Consider the following 23667-nt stretch of genomic DNA (forward strand, 5'->3'; position numbering starts at 1 on the left):
AGCATGACCAGTATATATATTGAGATGTCCAAACCAAATAATAAAAAAAAAAAAAAATCTTTTTCTTTTTTTTTTGGGGGGGGGGAGTATTTTCTTCAGTAGAAGCCCATACTTCATTACTCAGGGAAATTTTCAAATTTTTTTGAAAATAAAAAACAAACACAAAACTGGACAATAGTTATTTTATTCATTTATTTTTTTCCCTGCTAGGTAGAAAACTGTTTTGCTCTTCTTGCCTCAGGTGTCGTACCAAAATGGTGCAGCGGCGCTCCTGTAAAGGTCTGCTGGCAGGAAAAGCAGCCGAACGCCCTCTGTGTTCCTCTGATTGCAGTCCTGGTGGTGACAGAGCAAGGTTGGACGCAGCTGCGAGCCCAAACACTGGGTGAACAATTGGAGGCGTGCAGTCTCCAGGTTTCCCAGCAGGCATCGTTAAAATTTAATTGTGTCGGATTTGACAAGTCATCACATTGAGGGAATCAATCCTAGGGCGGCACAGAGATTCAAAAAACTTTATCGGCACACACGCACTTTGTCTCGCGCACACATTTTTTTTGGAACTTGTATCAAAAAAAAAAAAAAAGGTGACCCACTCAGTCTCAGATGGAAGTACCGCTACTCTCATTTGAGTAAAGCTTCTGGATTCTGTACCCACTGTGAGTAACTTCCTGAATGAAGACCAAGCTTGTTTTAACCAAAAGTTCACAGACACAGACGTGCAGCTTTTGCTAAAGTTTTACATATGAAGGAATTTTACTTTTGTCTCATAATTATTATTGTTAGTTACGTGAATTACTTCCATTTTGGTCTTTAAAATACCAAAGTTTCCACATAACTTTATATTTCTGTCAGTTTACAGATTCATGTTTTAAATATCAAATGATTGTTTTGGTCAGTCACTCAGTATCTGTGTAGCCTTTTCAACCATATATTTTCTTACTTTTGAGTCACTATCTTTTACTTTTACTTGAGTAAAAATAAGCTGATGTGGCGCTACTCTCATTTCTGAGACTCATAAAAGCAACAGAGGCGTAACAAGATCTTAGAATGCGAATTTGACGCAACATTTTGTCAAAGCGGCCATCTTGGGAGCCGCTGGTTAGCATCCCAAAACCATAAGTATTTATTTACTTTCCAATTAACCGATCTGATATCTGCAAATTTAGTAAGACCTTACTGATGATTCGCTTCAAAAGACATAAACTATTCATCAGAGGTTAAAGGTCGTCTTGTTTTGGAGGCCGTCAATTCGAGTTTTGTAGGAAGGATGTGAAAGTCTCTGTGTCTGTGTACACGTTACGCATCTTCAAATTCATTTTAAGCATGAACAAAATCGTTACATTGAGGCCGAATCCTGATAACTTGAAGAAGCAAGAACCATCTTTGACGCTATCTTCAACCCAAACGCGTCTATAAGAGGAACAATGAGGAACACAGCTGTTCAAGATAAAACCTCCGGTTTCCAGACCAAAAAGATAAATGTGACAGAAAACATTTGGGCCCTCTGGGGAAAGGAGCTCGCTGTGTTCATGTCCTGACTGTGAAAATAAAAGGAATATTTAGATCATCTGTGCCTCAACCTTGCAAGAAGCTGAGCTGGCAAATATTTTGCCAGCTGAAGGGGGGGAAAAAAAAGAAAATGTTTTCCTTCTCCAACTAAAAAAAAAAAAAAAGAGTGAAATTAATGAGCTAATGGCTGAATGACACCAATACTACACCAAAAAAATATGATGATATTAAAAGCCTGCATGTAATTTACGCTGTAAATCCTAGTTCAACGCAGGTCAAGGCATAAAAATAACCATACAAGTGATGTTATTATGTAAGAAACGAGGAATTACTGAGGTCAGTTTCCTCCGAAGTGACCGCTCACATTGGGCTGGGTCTGCGTGTGTCGCTGAGGGGGAACCACACAACGACAGACGGACTGGTTTTCAACTCAAACTACCGGAGACGCCACTATTGAGTTTTCTTTTTTATTATTATTTTTAGATCATTTCTTTTCATTCACTGCTGCTAAGAAACATTTCTAAACCCCCAAACTGAAATGAGTCCAGAGTGCTTTTAATAAGGGGCTTAGGACGGAGAGAGCCAAAGTTGATGGATTAACGTTAATGCTGAACGAGGCAGAAAATCGGACTGAAATTAGGGAAGAAGGAAAGGTTTGGTAGTGTGCTGCTCTTTTGAAGGACTACTTGTTGTTCGCATGCATAAACATACGTAATTAAAAAAAAAACTAACCATCACCATCACGAAGAGCATCGTGCTATTTTCTTAAGCAGGAACTGAGAAAAGCTTGAGACGGGGATGGAGACGATGAGCCTAAATGTCCGACCAACGCAATGACAGACGTGTTACAAACGCCTATAAATTCAACTTGGAATCTGTAGAAATCCTTTCAATTTAATCATCCATGGATCCTCTCTGTCCAGCTTGAATGCTGCAAAAACACAAAATCTTACCAAGTATATTTGGTCTAGTTTCTAGTGCAAATATCTTAGTCCATTTGATAGAAGACAAAACTGTCTTACAAGTATAGGAGCTTGTTTTAAGTCAATAATTCCTTAATATCGGTGAAAACGTGCTAATTCCACTGGCAAACAGTTTCAGCTCCAACAGGACATTTTGCTCATGTTTTAAGTGAAATAATCTGAAACTTTTTCATCAATATTAAGAAATTATTCACTTAAAACAAGCTTCTCTATGTTGCCGAAAACGATTTTGCACTAGAAACTAGACTAAAAATACTTGGTAAAATTTTGCGTTTTTGCAGTGTAGTACATCTATCACACATAGATATTCCACATAGATATTTTTTGATGTTACTTTTGATTATTATGGCTTATAGATAACAAAAACCCCAACATTTTGCCTCCCAAATTGAGAATGCTGTGAAAAAGAACCTTAACGGAAACTCATGAAACGGATCAGTCATTTACACACAAGACACAAAGGCCAACGCTGACGCATACTAACAGGAAATTGAGTGGAAGGAAGAAGTATGGTAAGAAAAGGTCCACCAATAATACTGCATCTTTCATGCAATGTTCCATTTCTTTTTTAATGTACCAGTATTTAGAAAGAAGAATGACAAATATTTCAGGATAGTCTGGTAAAGGGACTGCGACTGCACACAATGTCGATTCAAGGAACTGAATACAGAAAATGTGGAAAACCGTGTACCATCTTCCATTTCTGAATCATGTGCTACTTTATTTTAGTCTGTCACATCAAAAAAAAAAAAAAACCCAATAGAAAACATCAATATCTGTGGTTGTAACATGGTAAAAATCTGAAGAGGAGTCACAGATACTCGTGCAAAGCTACACGCACGGCGGACAAGCATGAGAAAACAGAGAGCTTCATCTAGAGTTCAGGTAGGTTCCCTTTATTGCTCTTTATTTCAGACAAAATAAAACAGTTTACATAAATTAAAGGAGTAATTACAAATTTGAAAAACATTACATCCATTCTTCTAAGAGGCATCCGGACTGTTATATCCTGTGCACTTACGGTGATCAGCCTTGGATCTCCATCTTTGCCACGACGTTGAGGTAAATACAGATCATATCTGGAGGAAGGAGAGCAGGCAGCAGATCTACAACTAATTTGAAGGAGACCAAGATATGCATAATCAAGCCCAGCTCTATTGTAGTAATGTTTGTCCATAAAGTTAAGGCCACTTTTTTATTTTTTTTTACAGAGAAAAAGAAGAAAAGAAGAAAGGACAAACAGACCACGTAGTCTTTTGCTAATGAGGTTAAAAACAAAAAATGGACGTAAAACGTCAGACGTGGCTTAGAAATGACCCACACCTGCTTTAGCTACAAGAGACGGCGTTCATTTAATATTCATGGAAACCACGGATGTGCTCCGGTCGAACTATTCTCCAGAAGTGGTTCAGCAACATGGCAGAGTGCAAACACTGTCAAGGGAAACAGTGGCTAAAAAAAATCAAAAATCAAAAATCTACTGACCATCTTAGTTTTGTTGTTGTTAACAGTAAACAGCCTCCAGCTTCAGTTTGGGTCTTTCAATCAGACTGTAAACTGACCTTCAGCGTGAAGGTCTCCGCAGCGCTTTGTTCTGCAGAGGGCGGGGCGGAAAAACACAGGAAGCGCCGACTGTTGGTTCACTTTGCTTCACCTTGAACATGGACAGTTCCAGTCTCCTGTGGGAGTCCATTGATTTCTCTATATTTTTGTTCTCACTTTGCTGTTTGGCGTCTATAATAAGCTACAAAATTGACTTTTAATGGGGTTTGGGTAAAGCGACGGCTTAAATGTATGTTGGAAAAAAAAAATACACAATAAAAATAAGCAAGTTGCAATCTGGCATCAAACAAAAACCACAGCGGTCACTGTGTGACTGCGGCTAAGAAAAAACATTAAACTTGCATGCCAGTCATTAGCAGGAATTGCCATGATCATCTTTAACATTTAGTAATGCATTAAACTGTTCTCTTTTTTTTTTTCTAGGGGAGATAACTATGCAATACCTTCAATGGATTCCAAAAACTAAGACTTAGTTTGAATTTAACACAACATTTTAACATCGGTTGCTAAGAGACCACTTTTTTTTTTGTATCAGCAAGGTCCTGGGATAATTCTGGATATATTTAAATGAGCAGCTGGATTTTAAACACCCTTTTTTAAGAGTTAAATTCTTGGCTGTTCCTCACATGTTGTCCATGTTGGCTTAGTTTAGTTTACTGCTGTATTTCAAGCCATATAAAAGAAAAAAAAAATAGCATACGAGTAAGTAAAAAATTAACAAAAAGAAAAGATATACACATCTACTTATGTATACAGTGATGTACATACATAACAAAACGAGCTGCTCCATGTCTGCCGAGAATATAAGGGCTGAATTACGCCAGAGCCTCGCTTATGGCTACAAGGAGACTGTGGTTTCCCTGCAACTCACTAAAACACCTTTAACCAATGCTACTGCAGCCCTATATGCATATTTAAGTCTCAGTGAATAAGTCTCAGTTCTTTAATCTGCTTGGATTACATAAAATTTGCGTATCATTCAAACGTGCAGTTAGTTTATATGCTTAGCTTTCAGTGAAACGGTGTCCTGCGTAATGTTCCTGCGAAGAGTACGTGGTGAAAACATCATTAAATAATTACCTAAATCTATTTTATTTTTTATTTTTTTGCCAAACTACAAAAAAAAAAATAAAATCACTTTTGGCTAAAAATTACTTATTATTTTAGGAAGGTGACAATATGACATATAATAATAATGTAAAATAGTTTTAAAAAATCATATTGACATTTGACGAATCGGTAGAGATAATTGGTAAAGAGAAAGCAAATACAACTTAAAAGGAACAGAGCTTTAAAAACAAATTAGATTCAGGACGGCAATGGTGGAAAACTTTGTTTAAATGAAAGTTATCAGTTTATGGAACAATCTTGACAGTGAGGTGAAATTAAAAATAAATCTAAATCTCTTTCTGCTCTTAAGAGATCTGGAAAAAAATCATTATGATGAAGCATTATGCCACTAATTAACTTAATGTTTTCGTGTGTATTTTTTGTGTATATTTGAACTATTGTCTGTGAGTTGAATAGCTAATTTTCTCTTTATCTGATTCCACAGAAATATTATAAGTTTACACTATGCTCTGCTCCTTTTCATTCTTGATTTATTTCAGTTGTTTCACGAATTCGAAATGAAATACAGAAATGAAATAAAGCAAAAGAAAAATGTATATAAAATGTATACTCATAATAAGTGTATGTACCCCTTTGACCTGCACTGTGCCTGTTGTTAACCATCCATATGACACATCCAAGCTTATGAAATGAATACTTTTTTCTCCATTAAGTATTTATACTACATTTCCCAGAAGAATTTTCAGCTCCAAAACGTGACAGGAGAGAATAAGTGGCTACGAATTTTGGTTTTGCAATACACAGCAAAAGTTCAGCAAAAAGAAAAGAAAAGAAAAGGCAAAACACCCCAAATGCCCTATATGTTGAGGTCTTTGATTGGTGTAGATAAGAAGGGGAAGAGAAGGCAAAAACTCTACATAGTCTTGTGGCATTTAAAAAGTGCTCAGCTTTCATTCATGTGCAAAAAAACCTCTTCACTTGCTCTCCTTTAGCCATCCAAATGCCCCGGAGGTGCATAGGGTTAGATTCAGATTCCTTCACAGAAAAAACAGTTCATACTTTTTTTTTTTTAATGGGGGGACGGGAGGAGCGAGTCTTACACAACTTCGCCGTCGGCGTTGACGAGGACCATCTTTTCTAGGTCCTTCTTGATGTCCGGGAAGCACCGGAGCGCGTCCTGAAAGTCGTCCCAGGACAAGGAGAAGCACTGGCAGTCGGTCAGCGCCTTCACCGTGGCCAGATACTTGCCTTTGGTCAGCACGCACGTCTCTGCGGACACACGGGAGGGAAAAACGGAAGGCCAATGAGCGCGCGAGCCTTAATGACTGAGCGAGCGGGTGAGCTCTAACGGTTAATCTGAAATTAAAACGAACAGACGTTAGCCGTTAGCTCCGACGGGCTCCGGTGCCAATCGGACTGGGACGGGTTCCAGCCTAAAAAGCCACTGAATTAAGCAAATGATTTAAAGTACGGATGAGAGAGGGAGGAGAGGAACGAAGGAAGAAGAAGAAGAAGAAGAAAAAGTCACTATATGTGATCAATCTGCCAAATGGAAAAAGGAGGAGGTTTCACAGCGAAGCTTGGAACTGCCAAAGCCAAACATAAATACAAGGACGAAACTGGCATTCTCAAAAACGCATTTGTCATGCTCAGAAACACATTTTGTAAAGACAGAACGCCCTGTGACAGTAACTCAACATGCGGTTCTGCCAAAATACAGTCACAAAAGTGCCAAAAAAAAAGCAACAAAGAAATAATTTAATTGGTTTCTAGGTACTATTAAATGTCACAGTGTTACTATCAAAATGAAATTGGAAGTATGGCAAATACATTTAAAAAGCCTTAAAAATGTCATATTTTGCTATGTGACCATGAAATCAGATTTAGCCCCGTTTACTCTGATATCCTTAAATGAAACACAATGCAACCAACTGTTTTCACAGGCCACCTCATTAGTAGGGATGCACCGATCCACTTTTTTTTTTCTTTTACTTCCGATACAGATACAGATACAGATATCTGAGGATTAGTATGGACTGATCTGATACAGAAAAATCTCTTCTGAGTTGACTTAAAACATAAAGTCTTTGAAACACAGAACTACAAATTTATGTGATTACCCTGCACCGGCACAGCACACTTGGATACGCCGATAGCATCACAGGCTTGGTCAAGCATGTAAAAACAATACAACTTGAATCTGTTCAATCAGTGAACAAACACAACAAATTGACTGCGTTGATCAGACATGTAAAAAATAAACTGCAACAAACCTTCTTTCAAATGGTTCAGAAAGTGCAGTTGGGGATTGTAAATATAATGCAAAATTAATAAGAAATCATGATGTTGTCCAGACCACAAAGAATCACACTGAATAGATCTGCCCTTATGGAACGAGCAAATTGTCACAGATACCCAATCTAGGTTTTTTTTTTTCCAATATCAGGACCGATACGGGTATTAATATCGGATCGGTTCATCTCTACTAATTAGCATACAGAGTCCAGCTGCATGTACTTCAGATCTTCTGTGAAGTCCTCTGAGGTTTCGATGGAGTACGTTGGTTGTAGGGAACTTTTAAATCAGATTTAGCTTTTTAAAATAAGGTTCCAAGGTCTGAACTTTTTTGGCAGAGCCTCGTTTAATCCATCTTACAAAAAATGAAAAGAGTCTGGCTCAGATGTGAGATTCCACCTGGACTGACAGGCTGTGTGGGGAGAATATTTATTAGCCAAAATAGGCTAATAGTAGGAGCTTCATAGATCTACAGCTGAGGTGGGGGATCTAACCACTGGACAGCTGTTAACCTGGCACTCCATGAACATGGACCTTTATGAAAGACTGGCGAAAAGGAAACTATTGTTGTAAGAAAGTCACAAAAACCCCAATTTCAAACACAGACCAAGACACTCTGTTAAGAAGAGAATAAAATCTAAGTTTTTGGTTTTACACGCAAATAACGCTATGAGTGGAGGAGGACTGACACTGAAACCCCGAACACAGCAGCCAATAGGTGAAACATGGTGGTGGCAGCATCATGCTAAAAGGTGCCGTTTTTTGTTGTTGTTGTTTTTTGCTGTCAGCTGAACACAAATGCTTGTGTTCAGCTGTCTTACGATAGTTGGAATGTCTTATTCCATTGTTACGAGTAATAAAATTTGTCTTTTTCCAAGTAAATGTCAAGTTTATTAAGTTATGTTAAACAAATGTAAATGAATTAAGTCTGATCAACTTAATTCAATTACATGAAGCAAATTGACTCTTCTTTTTTTTTTTTGTTGGATCTCCATTCTCTTTTTTGGGTGAAGTTTAGAAAGAAAAACAGTGGCAATACCGTCAACTCCACCGAATTTACAAAATCAAACACAAGGTAATCACAGGAAGCGGATTCAGAACAACTTTCATTAGCAACGTTGTAAAAAGGACAGCTGTAGACAGAATAATAATAATTGCTGTGATGAGTTAATAGTGATCACAATGAGGGAAATATCACGTCCTATTTTACAAATGACTAAATATACAATTTGAAGTTCTCCGAATGTAACCAGAGATGTGGAACAAATCGAAGCATACCTCCAAAAAAGTCTCCGTCGCAGAGCTCCCTCTCGTACGACTCGGTCTCCATCACGGCCTCTCCGTGATCGATGAAGAACATGCGATCGCCCGGGACATTCTGTCGGACGATGACGTCTCCCTCCTGGAAAACCTCGTAATGTAGCTTGAGGATGACGTCGTTGATGAAGTTTTCCTCTCTGTTCTGAAACATTGGCACTTTCTTCAGCAGCTGGCTGCACATCACCATCAGGACTTGCTGGGAAAGAAAAGAAAAAAAACGATTACCCATGTTGGGGTTCATTAGAAATGTTCATTAGAAATGTAAGGATCCAAACACGAAGTTAGACAATTAGTGTGCATATATCAGGGTTTCCTCCAGTGTATTGTAAGCCTGGCAGGTCACCAGGCTTTACTTCTGCTCCCACCAGGCTACGCATTGCTTTTTTTAAAAAGTCTTTTTAAAATGTTTGCATTTTTTAAGACTTTATAGTTGGTGTTCAGTTATTAATCTTGCAAGCTTTCAATAACACATGATAATAAACTAATATTTTCAAATTTCCTGTCAACTTTAAAAAAATTTTAACTCAAGAACACAACGGGCTGCTGGATGAATGACTGCTCTAACACCCAACCACCGGGGTTAGCAAATTTTCTGGGGGAACCCTTGTACACATGTCACAGATAACAAGGTTTTGTAGCTCAAGCATCACTTAGTCTATACCTTAAAGACTAGTGACTTTGAGTAAAAAGTTTCATTACAACAACTTAGCAAAAGTATGAAAATGTATCCCAGTATGTTTAGGGATAGTTGTGTATTGATGAGGTTAACCTCTTTGAGTGATGATGATATCGTGTCCATTATGTATTTTTCATCGAACCATTTCCCTCCATAGCGAGCTTGGTAGTAGTTGCTGATGCGAAGCTGCAACTCTGGTGGAAGCTTCATGAAGGTCATGTAGTGCTCCAAGCGACTCATCTGTGGAAAAAAACAAAAAAATCCAGCAATTATACAGCATGTAATTCCATAGTATAATGCTTAAAGGACTCAAGATTCATTTCTTAGAACTAGGAAATCTAAAAAGCTTAAAAGTATGAACCTTTTTTCTGTAACGGTCCAGCATGCTGAAAACATTTTTCTTTGTGTCTGAGCCAAATGAAGGAGAGAGTGTTTAACAGCAAGTGCTGCTTGATTATCGCAATTTTAATTATTTTATCCACAGAACCTGCAGAATTGGCTAAACATGACTCTTTTAGTGCTAATAAACATGTTGTACGAAAAAATTAGCGGTACGTAAACTTGTTAAATATGTCAATGTTCACTTTTGAAGAGAGACCGAATGGTTTGGGTAGCAGAATTATTTTAGCATTCACACATCCGACAATCAGTAACTCCCATTTCTCATTCAGTCTGCTCTGGTATAAATGTTTGTGAGCACCGATTCCTATTTAAGTAATTGTGGATTATATTTATATTATGCTTTTATAGTCTTTTTATAGAATGCAGTTTGAACTGAATTGAATTTTGAAACATGTTTGTAGTTTCCACAGTCATAAATGTATTTGCTGATAAAAATGTCTAAGCAGGGACTAGTTATTGTAGCTATATCAAGGTTTCTGTACTAACATATATACTCGTCACAAAAAAAACACAGTAAGAACAACAAAGGAGAGCCAGCAACTTTACTCGCTAAGGGCTAATATAAGGACCTTGCTCTTGTATTCCTTGGCTGCTGGGTCAAGGTTGGCGATCATGGTCGTAGCGTTGGCTACGAGGATGGTGTACATCATGCAGCCAGACACCATGCTGACCATGACGATCCACATCTCTATGTAATCTGGAGAGCAAAAGGACTAGTGAGAACCTTTGGGTACTTGTGTGTTTTTTTTTTTTTTTTTTTAAGTGTGAAATGCCTGAAGAAAGAGGTAGCGGCTGACTTGTTGGAGCGTCCATGGATCCGTAAGAGAGAGCAATCATCTGGGAGAGAGCTCGGAAAACTCCCCAAGAGTATTTAACGATGACTGTGGAGTTCTGAAAGAAATAAGGCGACGTCGTTATATTGTAACCGGTTAGCCAAACCACCATGTCACCAAGAATCCACAGAACTGGCCCTCTAATTTGATAAATTGGTCATCCTGTACTGTCTGTACGTTTGGGGAAAGGTTTGGTGGCCTTTACCATCAGGTTTTCCTTCCGAACCCAGCAGTCGGTGGGAAACTCCTCCAGCATGGGGACGAAGTATTGGATGCAGCCGTTCCAGTGACACAGCAAAAAAATCATCATGAAGAGAGACAAGATGCGGAAGAAGAGCCGAACTACCTCCAGGTTTGCGTTTGACACCTGCAGAGAAGACACAACATGAAAGAGTGTGAATTTCAGTGAATGTACATGAAGTTTCTAGTGTATCTACAACTTGTTATCAAAGCATCAGACTGCCATATAGTGCAGTCATATTGCCTAGAAATGTTTTCCATGTGTTTTAGCCACTAATCTGCATGGTAACGGCGAACAATGAGAAAATCATGGTGTTCAAGAAGGACCAAAAAGAAATAAAAATTGGGGTAAGTATTAATCAAAAGAGCATTAGAATTACATTTTCTTCTGGGTTAGTACGAGTTCTGGCTTCATTACTTTGGTCAGCGGTTCGATCAAATGACAGTTGTACAACTAAATAAGGCAGAGTAAGAAATGGGAGCGGTCAGACGATCACCTGGGCTGCAAACAAACCAACAGTTTAGTCAGATTACCCAAACAACTTGATTTACACCTAAATAAGTAATGATTCTCATCTGTCAAAAAAACAGTTCAAACATAAACCTACAGGGCCAAATGGGTGCCTCTTCAATACTCAATCTGGCCCCATTTAATTTGCTTATTTAATAGAAACACTGCTTGATAACATGATCATTTATAGCGGTGCACCGATTGTTCGGGTGACCGGCAATCGGCCGATACCTGCTGGTGTAACCGATCTCATCCCCCAAGCTTATTTACATTTAAATAGCCACAAAACTGCTTCATTTGGCTTTTTTATGCACTACAAGGACATCTAAAACTGAGTGGATAAAGCTGTTTTGTTAGTTTGTTGTCAAGTGACTTCAAGTCTTGTGATTTTTTTTTTTTTTTTGAAACACTGCTGTGCACATTATTTTTTGGTAAGAGGCCCAAAGCAGGTGTGTAGTTAGACCTGTTGTGATAGTTTCATTTGTATTTAGAATGTGAAAAATTAAAAACTAAAGAAAAATATTTGTTTTGTTTCATGTAGTTAATTTAGTAGATTGGACAGTAATGATCTAAATATTTAATTTAATTTAAATGCAGTTGTGATGTTTACAGTGTACCCTGTGTTTCTTGTTCAGCCAATCCAAGTCACGCCCCTCATTTCCGTTATTCCTCGCACCTGTGTTTCTCCCTAATTGTCTCCCTTCTTAAACCTCCCTCAGTCACAACCAAGCTGCCAGATTATCGAACGCTTTCAGCTAGTAGTTTTCCAGCACTCTTACCTCGCCCTTATAATCACGACCACGCCTTGTTCCTCGGACCTGTCCCTTTTGCCTCGCCCTTGTCGGACTATTACTGATTGCCTTTCTGGATCTCGACCCACGCCTGTTACTGTAACTCCGCTCTCGCCCACTCCCACGGATTCTGTTCTCTGTCCCGATCGTGTATGACCTCCGCCCGTCTGACTAGGATTCAGGATCTGGATTTGGTTCGTCTGCTTCCCCCACAAGTTGGCACGCTGCCCTGCATCAGCGCTTCCCTCCCCAGGCACTTCGTCCCGAGCTCTGCGTCAGCGCAGCATCTGCTCCACTCCTTGTTCCTCAGCCGATCCCCACATTTACTGAACGCCAGGTTAGTGTTTCCCTTTACACACGCTAACAGATCCCTCTGTTGCTATTTCTCTGGTCATCAACCTCTCCTTTTCGCCCCCTTCGCAGTGCTGCAGCTGACGCGATCCTGTGCCCGGTTCAAGCTGCCTTTTAATAAATATCAGATTTACTGCTCACTCCTGTGTCGTGGCTGAATTTCTGGGTCCCTCTAGTGTACCATTACAGTATAATCTGGCCACTATGGACCCATCGCACGGGAATGGCGCGCCAGTAGAGAAATCCATTATTAAATTGGAAGCTAATATGGAGGAAATGATGTCTATGCAGTCAAAGTTGACAAAACCCACAGCGCCTCCTAGTGCCTCGGCTGCCCCACGACAAGCTCCTCCTCAGCTGGTGCGGTTACCTCTTCCGCAGGAGCCCCGTCTTTCACCCCCTGAGGTTTTCTGTGGTGAGCCTAGCCAATGTCGGCCCTTTATTACCCAGTGTGAGATTCATTTTGAGCTTCAGCCCAGCTCTTTTCCCTCTGAGCGAGCTAAGGTTGCTTACATGATTTCTTTACTATCTGGCAAAGCTAAGATTTGGGGTACGGCTGAATGGCAGAAAGACTCGCTCATCTGTTACAGTTTTGATGATTTCTCCAAGGAATTAATGTGTTTTTGATCCTTGCCTCCCTGAGAGAGAGGCAGCTCGAGGGCTCTGGAGAATAAAACAGGGCAAGAGGCGTATTAATGAATATATCATTGACTTTCATACCCTTTCTGCTGACAGTGATTGGAATGATGAAGCCTTGTGTGATGCCTTTTACCAAGGTCTGAGCGAAAGCATTAAAGATGAACTCTCAACTCGTGACCCCCCTAAGGATCTGGCTGACCTCGAAACCATGGCATCACGGATCGATCAACGGATGCATGAAAGAAGGCTAGAGAAGGCTTCCGACCGACTATACCCGACTACATCCTTGGGAGTCCCCTCCCGGCTCACAATGAGGTCATCGTTGCCCAAACCACCTTCCTTTCCCTCCCAGGACCAACCAGAACCTATGCAGATTGGTCGCTCCAGGCTGACACCGAGGAGAGGGAGCGAGGCTCAAGAAGGGCCTTTGTTTCTACTGTGGCAGTGATGACCATCAACTTCGGCAATGTCCCTCCAAGAGGTTAGTTCCTTCAGTCTGTAGCGCTCTACTTAACCAACATACAACTACTAAATCTTCATTAATTACCATCAATGCGCAGATTTCTATGTGTGGTCGCTCCCACTCCTTAGCAGCTTTTGTTGATTCTGGAGCCGACACTGAATTTATGGATGCGGAGTTAGCCCGCTCACTCAATTTGAAATTAAGAGAAAGTACTCGGAAGACTGAGGTCCAGGCTATTGACGGTCATGTTTTACACCAGGTCAAGCTGGAGACAGAGCCAGTCCGACTGATCGTGGGAGGGAACCATCAGGAATCCATCTCTTTTCTCATCATCAACTCTCCTAACCTTCCGTTAATTCTTGGTGCCACCTGGTTGAGACTACATAACCCACATATTGACTGGGTCCATGGTTTGGTCCTTGGATGGAGCACTCATTGCCTGTCCACCTGTCTTCAAGCTGCTAATCATCCAGGGCCAGTTCCCTTGGATTCCCCAGTTCAGGACCCTGACCTTTCAGGGATCCCCAAGGACTACCATGACCTTAAGGAGGTTTTCAGTAAACATCGTGCCACTTCTCTGCCTCCACACCGCCCCTATGATTGTGCCATTAACCTGCTTCCTGGCACCTGCCCACCCAAGGGTCGTCTATTTTCACTCTCAGTCCCTGAAGACCAAGCCATGCGAGACTATATAAAGGAGGCCCTCCAAGCAGGAATCATTCGTCCTTCCTCATCCCCTGCTGGTGCAGGATTTTTCTTTGTAGGAAAGAAGGATGGTTCACTTCGCCCCTGCATCGACTACAGAGGACTCAATGACATCACCATCAAGAACTGTTATCCCCTCCCACTCACAGACACTGCATTTGAACGCATCCAAGGCTCTACCATCTTTACTAAATTAGACCTAAGGAATGCGTATCATCTAGTGCGTATTCGGGAGGGAGATGAATGGAAAACTGCCTTTAACACCCCTACTGGGCATTATGAATATTTAGTGATGCCATTTGGGTTGACTAATGCACCAGCAGTCTTCCAGGCCCTTGTGAATGATGTTCTTAGGGACATGATTGGTCTTTATGTCTTTGTCTATCTAGATGACATCCTGGTTTTCTCTAAGGATCTACCCTCACACATCAACCATGTCCGTTCAGTGCTTCTTCGTTTACTACAGAATAACCTGTTTGTTAAACCTGAGAAGTGTGAATTTCATGTGTCCCAGACTTCCTTCTTAGGCTTTCTAGTCTCCCCCAACCAGCTATCCATGGAGGACCGCAAGGTTTCCGCTGTGCTGAATTGGCCTACCCCTCAAGACCGTAAGCAACTCCAGCGGTTCCTGGGTTTTGCTAATTTCTATAGGCGGTTCATTCGCAATTACAGTTCTATTGCCTCACCCCTTCATGCTCTAACCTCTCCCAAGTCTCGTTTTCAGTGGAACCCTAATGCGGAAAAGGCTTTTCAAAGACTTAAACACCTGTTCTCCACTGCACCAGTTCTCCATTCTCCTGACCTGAATAGACAGTTCATTGTGGAGGTCGACGCATCGGAGTCTGGTGTTGGCGCAATCCTTAGCCAGAGGTATGAGGATGATAAGGTTCATCCATGCGCCTTCTTTTCTAGAAGCCTCTCCTCTGCTGAGTGCAACTATGACGTGGGGGACCGAGAATTGCTGGCAGTTAAACTAGCGTTGGAGGAATGGAGACATTGGCTAGAAGGAGCTAAGGAACCCTTCCTAGTGTGGACTGACCACAAGAACCTCCAGTACCTCAAGTCAGCTAAAAGACTCAACACCAGGCAAGCCAGGTGGGCCCTCTTTTTCTCTCGTTTTGTATTCACTTTGTCCTACAGGCCTGGCTCCAAAAATGTGAAGCCTGATGCATTGTCCAGGATTCATGAACCCCTGAACGAACCAGTGACTTGTTCAGAAGAATTTATCCTTCCAAAGTCTGTTCGGCTGGCGGTAACTCGGCTAGAGGTTGAGAATCGGGTCAGGGAGGCCAACCAACTGCAACGGCCCCCCCCAGGCTGTCCTCCCCAACGCCTCTTCGTACCTGACAATCTTATCCCTGAGGTACTAAAGCTTTGCCATGTATCTAAATTGTTTTGCCACCCTGGTGTAGTCAAAACTCTAAGAGTGGTCCAGTCACGCTTCTGGTGGAGGAACATGGGAAAGGATGTCAAAGAGTTTGTCTCTGCCTGCGGGTCTGCTCTCAGGCTAAACCTTCTCGCCGACCCCCAGCAGGGCTTCTTCACCCTCTACCTGTTCCCCACCGGCCTTGGTCGCATATTTCGATGGATTTCATCACAGGATTACCCACCTCAAACAGGTACACTACCATACTCACGATAGTCGATCGCTTCTCCAAAATGACACACTTGGTTCCCCTTGTGAAATTGCCCTCCTCTAAGGAATTAGGTGAGATCCTCACTAGAGAGGTGTTCAGACTTCATGGGCTTCCCAGGGACATTGTCTCTGACCGTGGCCCTCAATTCGTCTCTCGTTTTTGGAAAGAGTTTTGTAAGCAGCTGGGGATCCAGGTGAGCCTCTCCTCAGGTTTCCATCCACAGACGGATGGGCAAACTGAGCGTCTTAATCAGGAAGTGGAGATCAAGCTCCGCATGCTCTGTGAACAGGATCCAACCAAGTGGGCACAGAACTTGCCCTGGGTAGAGCATGCCATCAATTCCCTTCCCTCCAGTGCCACTGGGTTGTCTCCCTTTCACACTGTTTATGGTTTCCAGCCACCTGTTTTTTCCTTGCAGGAGCGGTCGGCCATGGTTCCCTCTGCCCATGCCTCAGCGAGGTGCCTCAGGGTGTGGAGAAAGGCCCGCAGGGCTCTCTTAACTACGTCTGCCATGTATTCCAGGTCAGCAAACCGACACAGGATCCCGGCTCCTGCTTACCTTGTAGGTCAAAGGGTGTGGCTGTCAACCAAGGACCTTCCCCTGGCGAACAAGAAATTGGCGCCACGTTTTGTCGGACCGTTCCCCATCTCCAAGGTGGTGAATCCTGTGGCCGTCCGCCTCCAGCTGCCTTCTTCTCTGAAGGTCCATCCCACTTTCCATGTCTCACGCATCAAGCCTGTTGCCACTTCCAGATTCATGCCCTCCTCCAAACCCCCTCCTCCCGCCCGGTTCTTTGCTGGGGGTCCCGTCTACACTGTGAGGCGTCTTCTCCGATCCAGAAGGTGGGGCCGTGCCACCCATTACCTGGTGGACTGGGAAGGTTATGGGCCGGAGGAGCGCTCATGGGTTCCTTCCCGCCACATTGTGGACAAAACCCTTATCAGAGATTTCCATCGTGATCACCCCGACCAGCCTGGTGGTCCTTCAGGGGCCGGACCTTGAGGAGGGGGTACTGTGATGTTTACAGTGTACCCTGTGTTTCTTGTTCAGCCAATCCAAGTCACGCCCCTCATTTCCGTTATTCCTCGCACCTGTGTTTCTCCCTAATTGTCTCCTTCTTAAACCTCCCTCAGTCACAACCAAGCTGCCAGATTATCGATAGCTTTCAGCTAGTAGTTTTCCAGCACTCTTACCTCGCCCTTATAATCACGACCACGCCTTGTTCCTCGGACCTGTCCCTTTTGCCTCGCCCTTGTCGGACTATTACTGATTGCCTTTCTGGATCTCGACCCACGCCTGTTACTGTAACTCCGCTCTCGCCCACTCCCACGGATTCTGTTCTCTGTCCCGATCGTGTATGACCTCCGCCCGTCTGACTAGGATTCAGGATCTGGATTTGGTTCTCTGCTTCCCCCACAAGTTGGTACGCTGCCCTGCATCAGCGCTTCCCTCCCCAGACACTTCGTCCCGAGCTCTGCGTCAGCGCAGCATCTGCTCCACTCCTTGTTCCTCAGCCGATCCCCACATTTACTGAACGCCAGGTTAGTGTTTCCCTTCACACATACGCTAACTGATCCCTTTGTTGCTATTTCTCCGGTCATCAACCTCTCCTTTTCGCCCCCCCTTCGCAGTGCTGCAGCTGACGATCCTGTGCCCGGTTCAAGCTGCCTTTTAATAAATATCAGATTTACTGCTCACTCCTGTGTCGTGGCTGAATTTCTGGGTCCCTCTAGTGTACCATTACAGCAGTGGAGAGCGCTATGTCAAGTACAATTAAAAAAAATGTTTTTATTCTTTCACGGGTACTATTCAAAATTGTTTGTCAATAAAATAAGACTGGACCATTGAAGTTCATTGTGACTTTACAACACCTGAGAGAGTCAGTTATAAAAATCCAATTGCTTGCACACAATATCTGGCTAGATCTGGCTTGTACCACCCAGGAGGTGGTTTCTAAAACCAGGTGTCTGTAAATGGAGAGGAATCTGGCTGGGACCGACTGAGGAAGAACTGGTTAGAGCCAGGTCTGCAGACAAGGGGCAAAACCCCCCCAGAAACTCAGCCAGATGAAATGGTTAAAAGAAATGTTAAGAAATACTTCATGGACTCAGGGAATGTAGGTGTCGTGAGAAGACACTTTATTAACAGCAGAGAAAACTGACAAATAAAAGAAATGAGCCTCCGCTTTGTAGATAATAGCATACAAAAAGCAAACGGCAGAAACAGTCGGTCGGTCGGTTTTTGATATTGCCAACAAAGCTCCCCAACCAAAGTGCCATCTCTTAAGGAATCGGCATGAACATAAAGAAGGAAAGATAAGGTCTTCTGACACGTTATCCTTCAAGAAGTTTCCAATCGCTTACTGTAACGGGAACAGTACAAACACCATACATAAAAGCCACGACTTTCCACCATGGCGTACAGATCTCTTGACCATGAGTCAAGAGATCTGGACTGCCTTTGCCAGCTCGTTGCTAGAACAGTAAAACCTAAACTAGATTATTCTGCAATAATAATAATTTATTTATACTGTTTGCGGAACACAGCAAAAGTACCACCCTGAATTGAGACAAATGTAAAAAAAAATAAAAAATAGTTGTTGAACTTACTTTCTCAACTTCGTTGAAGAACCTGACCAGTCTGGACACTCGAGCCAACCGGATCAAGCTGAGAATCCGCACGAACATCAGTATCCTCATCATCCTGTTGGCCTTGGATGGGTTGTCATCGTTGTGGTAGTGTAGGTCCTGGAAACGCACACACAGTGAGGGTTTTTTGTTTTGATGTAGATCGCAGGCGGCATATAGATATATATATATATATACTGTCATTACCGCAAACAGCAGGATGTATCCGATGGGGAAAGCTGCTATGACGTCCGGGATGAACCACGTCCTCAGGTAGCTGACTCTGATTTTTTTGATATCCAGAATAGCTTCCTGAAAGAGAGGACGGAGACCGGATGTAGCCTGTGCCATGAACCGATTTAGAGTGTTATCTCTCCATCTGATCCTATATTCAGGGAGTACTTTGGAAATAAACCATCATGCTGGATCGGATTTGTATCCATAAAGAAGACTTGCATGAATGTCAGAAGTTCGCAGAAACGGACAAAAAAAAAAAAGTAATCCAGATGCAAATCCAGATGTTTGTGTTGAAAAACATCACAGACGCATCATTGGTGATTAGCAAGAACTCCGTGATTCGGGGAAAACAAACGGGATATTGACAGAAGGATGCTTAATTGGAAACGTTACGCTCATTTTAATCCCCCATTATAAAACCGCACAGCAGGTGCCAATGTTGCCCGTATCTGAGGATGGGAGGTTAATCTAGCCTTTCGTGTATTGAGTGGATTACAGATGGGACGGGGATGGATTGCATGAGCCCGTCGGTGAGGGGATTATCTCTCCGTCCAGATTGTGTCTGGAAATAGAGCGGGCGGCCACTCTCACCTCGGCGTCCTCCGTTATGATGCCCATCCGGAAGTTCAGGACCACGTCCAGCAGAAACAGCGTGTCCGAGAACACATTGAAGCTCTCCCACGCAAGCCCGCTGTCGCCGTCCAGGAAGGCGATCTCCATGGGAATCCCGATCAGGTTCAGGAAGGTGATGGCCATCATGACCATGATGTAGTAACTCCTACAGGAGGGCAGATGCGGAAGTAAAAAAAGAATTGAAGTTTATATAGCCTCTTTTTTTGTTTGTTTGTTTTTTATTAAATTTTATTTATTTGTCTTTCTGAGAGTTGAAACTTTCAATGAGATTAAACTAAATTCTCATGCTGAAGTTGGTGGGACAAGCCGCTTTATGCGTCCTGAACACTGTGATAATGTAACTGCACATCCCGTCAACCCGGCTTAAATTGCCTGGCTCCAATTTCTCCGCTCTCTGATCCCAAAGGTTTAGTTCTGTCTCTGCTTTTGCTTTGTTTACAGACTAATAACAACGTATAGATCTAATATAGATCAGAATTGTTGTTCCTGAGGAAGGGGTTATTAATTCAATCAAGGCGCATCAACACATTAATCAACTGAAACATTCCTCAAAAATGCTCTAGTTACATCCACTGTAAGTGGATTATCGTGGGGCAACTAATCATGGCGCCATTTTTTTTTTTCCAGATGAAAAATTTTTTTTGCCAGTAAATAAACATAATTAAAATTTTGTATTTTTCTAAATTAACAATATAAAAATTTTTTCTTTTTTTTTTTCTTTTTTACAGCTTTTTGGAGGATCGTTAATCAGTTTGTTGTGAAGATTTAATAGCAAAGATTGAAGGGGGAAAAAAAGAGACATGAATAAATGTTTCAAAACAAGAAAGAAGTGTAAAACACAAGTTTAAAGAAAATATTTTGAAGTCCATTGTAACATACTCTATGTTTGATACATTAATACATACATCATTATGCTAACTATTGCTGCATAGGAAGCAACATAAATGACAAAAATTTGATAAAAACTACAAATTTGATTTTGTAATTCCCTTTATGTAATAAACCCATTGATTAAGTAACATGTTGTGTTATGTTGTGCTAAAAGTCAGTGTGGTATTGTGAAACTAAAGCAACTGAACCTGTAGTGTCTAGATTTTTCCATGTTTGTACCTGAAATGTGTCAACATATCGCAGGAAATAAAAACAAAACAAAACTGACTAGTTTCACACCGTTACCGGATTTGAAAAAATGAATCAAGTGGTGGATGGTACTGGTGTAGTGTTTGAGCCATTATTGTTTGTGTTTTTCATAACAGAAAAGATTTTCTAACAGCAATACTTGGAAAAGAAAGTCGAGGCATTCTGTCAGTCACCTGTGCTCAGCAGTAGGTTGGGGAGGGGCAACTTCAGAATAGAATAGAGTAGAACATACTTCATGGATCCGCCAGGGGAAATTGATTATTTGTTGATAAGCTACTCCATCCAAAGTGTTAAATATTAGAAAATACAAATATAGCAATACGTGACATAAAATTTATTTAATATATACATGAGTAATTCAAAAAAATATGACTAAATATAAAAGAAATAAAATAATACCAAGCATGTGCATGGAAATAATCTACAAATAAACCTGTAAAAACTTGCATTAAAAGACTTTTATGCATAGTGACTTCAGCTGTTTCCCTGCCATCTCACTGAAGAAACTTTAAACTGTAAACGTCAGTCAAGTTTTAATTTGAACAATTTTTCTTTTTCAACTGATTGAAATGACAAATGGCTTCTAATACTTAGACAATCTCCTCCATTGTCATCCGCTCCTGCTTTTCATTCTGAGCACCGGGTGCCGAACGCAAGACGTCCCGAGACGCAGCGCCGCGTGTCTGAAGTACCTCATGGGGCTGAAGGGGTGAATGACAAAGACTCCGCTCTCCAGCTGGCGCTTGCACTCGTTCTCCACGGCCACCTCGCTGCCGTACACGTACAGGGACTGCCTGTTCAGCTGCGGGAGAAGCAGGGCTCTCCATCCACAGGTGGCCTTGGTAAATCCTGTGGTGGGACCTTTGAATTTCTCCATGGAGACTCCTCAGTTCCCTCCGATCAGTCAAAAGCACGGGCCATCCCGCCAGCCAACCACCCGCCCCACAGCTGCTCCTTCTTCTTCTCGGGATAACTGCGTCTGACTCTGGCAGTCCCAGCCTCACTCCTTTGGTCGCAAGGTGTTTTTTTCACATCCAGCCTCCCGGACTAGCTGAAGCCGAGTGGAGCTTGAGTGGATCCCCCGCCTCTCCTGCTCGGTCCCTCCCTCTCTCCTCTCCTCCCTCTCCTCACCCCGGCCCTGTACGCCTCCCATCTCATCAACTATTCAGTATCTGTGTCTCATCCTCAAATGAATCAAGCCATGTCACGAGGACATGTCCAGCTCGCATTAATACTAAGGACAATGGTGGGTGAGAACGTCACACACACACACACACACACACACACACAGTCATGGGGACCAGGCATCTGGCAGTATGTGCAGGGACGGGTTCAGTCTGGGCCACGGAGCATGTAATTAAACCCTGCGCCCGGTTACCTGATGCTGTACATAAAGTACACTTGGATCTTTCAACCAACTCCTTGAGCATTGTTTGCATACAGCACAGTCAGAAAGAAACTCAAAAACAGGGATGGATGTGGCACCGAGTGAAACCAATGACTGGGGGGGAAAAAGTGTCTTGTTTCTATTGTCTTAGAAAATACGAAGGGAGAAAATTAATCTGAGCCAGACAACTTGGATAAAGTAAAAAATTACATTACATAAGATGACAGAAGAATTAATCGCGAGTTCTTGACAGTGGGCATAATGAATGAACGCGTCAGTTTTTACCCCTTTGTGCTACTTTGCTTCTTGCGTAACTCCAAAGAAGAGAAAACATTTCAAACCCACGAAAGACACCCAGGAGGACACTTTTTAAAGTCTTCAGCTCACCTGGTCAGTGTGGGACATTCCTTAAACTGCTTCCAAAGGGTTTCGACGTCTCATGAATCAAGAGTTATCTCCACAACAAACCACTGCATGTCAGGGAGGTAAACCTCACATCACCCAACAGAATCCTGAATGCAAGAGTGCCACAGGGTGTTGTGCTAGGCCCAGCAATGTTTAGCCCCTTCACCTGGGCCTGCACATGTAACCGTCCCTACTGATACAATTCCTGAAGTTTCTGATGTGGTGGCAAATCATTAGACAAAGTAACGGAGTCCACTACAAGCAGGAGGCACAGCATCCCATTCAACGGTGTTTAGACAAATCCCTACCCTTCGTCATCGAGGTAGAGATGGAGAAAACGGTCTGCCTCAAATTCGGAGGAACCTACATAACTGAGGACTTTGCTTGGTGAAGTCAGTGGAGACTGTTCCTTCTAATAAAACCAAAAACAGGCTGGCCTATTTTTAGATCTGTTACAAAAATGATACAGAAGTAAAACAGTGAGCATCCTCTGCCACAGATGTACAGTGTGGTGCGCAGGCTGTACTTCAGGCACACAAAAACATTAAAACACACCTGTTCCGATGACTAACAGAGTTCAGAAGATTGTAGGGGCTCCTCTTCCTCCAACTGGTACTGAATAAGGTGAAAACAGTCAGCGTAGACCGCAGTCACCCAGTCACGCTTTGTTTGTTACGTTGTCCTCAGGGAAAAAGTACAGGGCTTCAAAAACACAAGTTAGCCACTGAAAACATTGACTCTGCTGTCCTTAAGGCTCTTCTTAAGTAACTTGGTGGTCTGCTTATGGTCGCTGTTCGTTTGGCCCAAGCTTCAACGTCCTTGTTACGTCTTTATGTTGCTTCTATATCTCTACATAAACCTTTGACCATGAAGTCCTCTATTTGGGGAAGTGCACCTACGCCTTTCACAATATTTAATAAATCAACTAATCATATGATGAATTAAAACAAACTCAATTATTTCCATTGGTATGATTTACTCTTTGTCTCTTGTTTTATCTCTTTCTACCAAAACCTGGATGAGTCAAGTCTTCGGTTTGGTGCTTTGATCTCAACTAGCCCTTTTCTGAAGGACATGTTGTTTGCAAAGACTTCAAAATTAATTTTATTTGTTTTGTATATTTAAAATGTCTTCCAGTCCCAGTGCTAAATGCTCACTAGAATTTAAAGTTTACAGATCTTTTAGAACGTGCTCTTGCATTATTATTTTGCCATTATACCAATATGTTACTTAAAAAAGGTCTCAAAACAA

At 42.1% G+C, this 23667-nt stretch overlaps 1 protein-coding gene across 1 annotated transcript; it reads right to left on the reverse strand.

Moving 5' to 3' along the window:
- Positions 1 to 206: 206 nt before the first annotated feature.
- hcn5 (hyperpolarization activated cyclic nucleotide-gated potassium channel 5) lies at positions 207 to 21504 on the reverse strand. The gene is made up of 11 exons (XM_044132530.1): positions 21317 to 21504; positions 19443 to 19629; positions 18822 to 18926; positions 18597 to 18734; positions 10855 to 11016; positions 10614 to 10707; positions 10386 to 10513; positions 9508 to 9654; positions 8697 to 8934; positions 6224 to 6392; positions 207 to 333 (listed from the first exon to the last, which is right to left on the reverse strand). The coding sequence occupies exons 1-11, from the start codon at positions 21499 to 21501 to the stop codon at positions 207 to 209; spliced, it is 1680 nt and encodes a 559-aa protein (XP_043988465.1). The 5' UTR covers positions 21502 to 21504.
- Between the last annotated feature and the right edge of the window lie 2163 nt (positions 21505 to 23667).

Source organism: Gambusia affinis, linkage group LG11 (assembly GCF_019740435.1).
Source record: "Gambusia affinis linkage group LG11, SWU_Gaff_1.0, whole genome shotgun sequence".
In the NCBI taxonomy this organism is placed as follows: Eukaryota; Metazoa; Chordata; class Actinopteri; order Cyprinodontiformes; family Poeciliidae; genus Gambusia; species Gambusia affinis.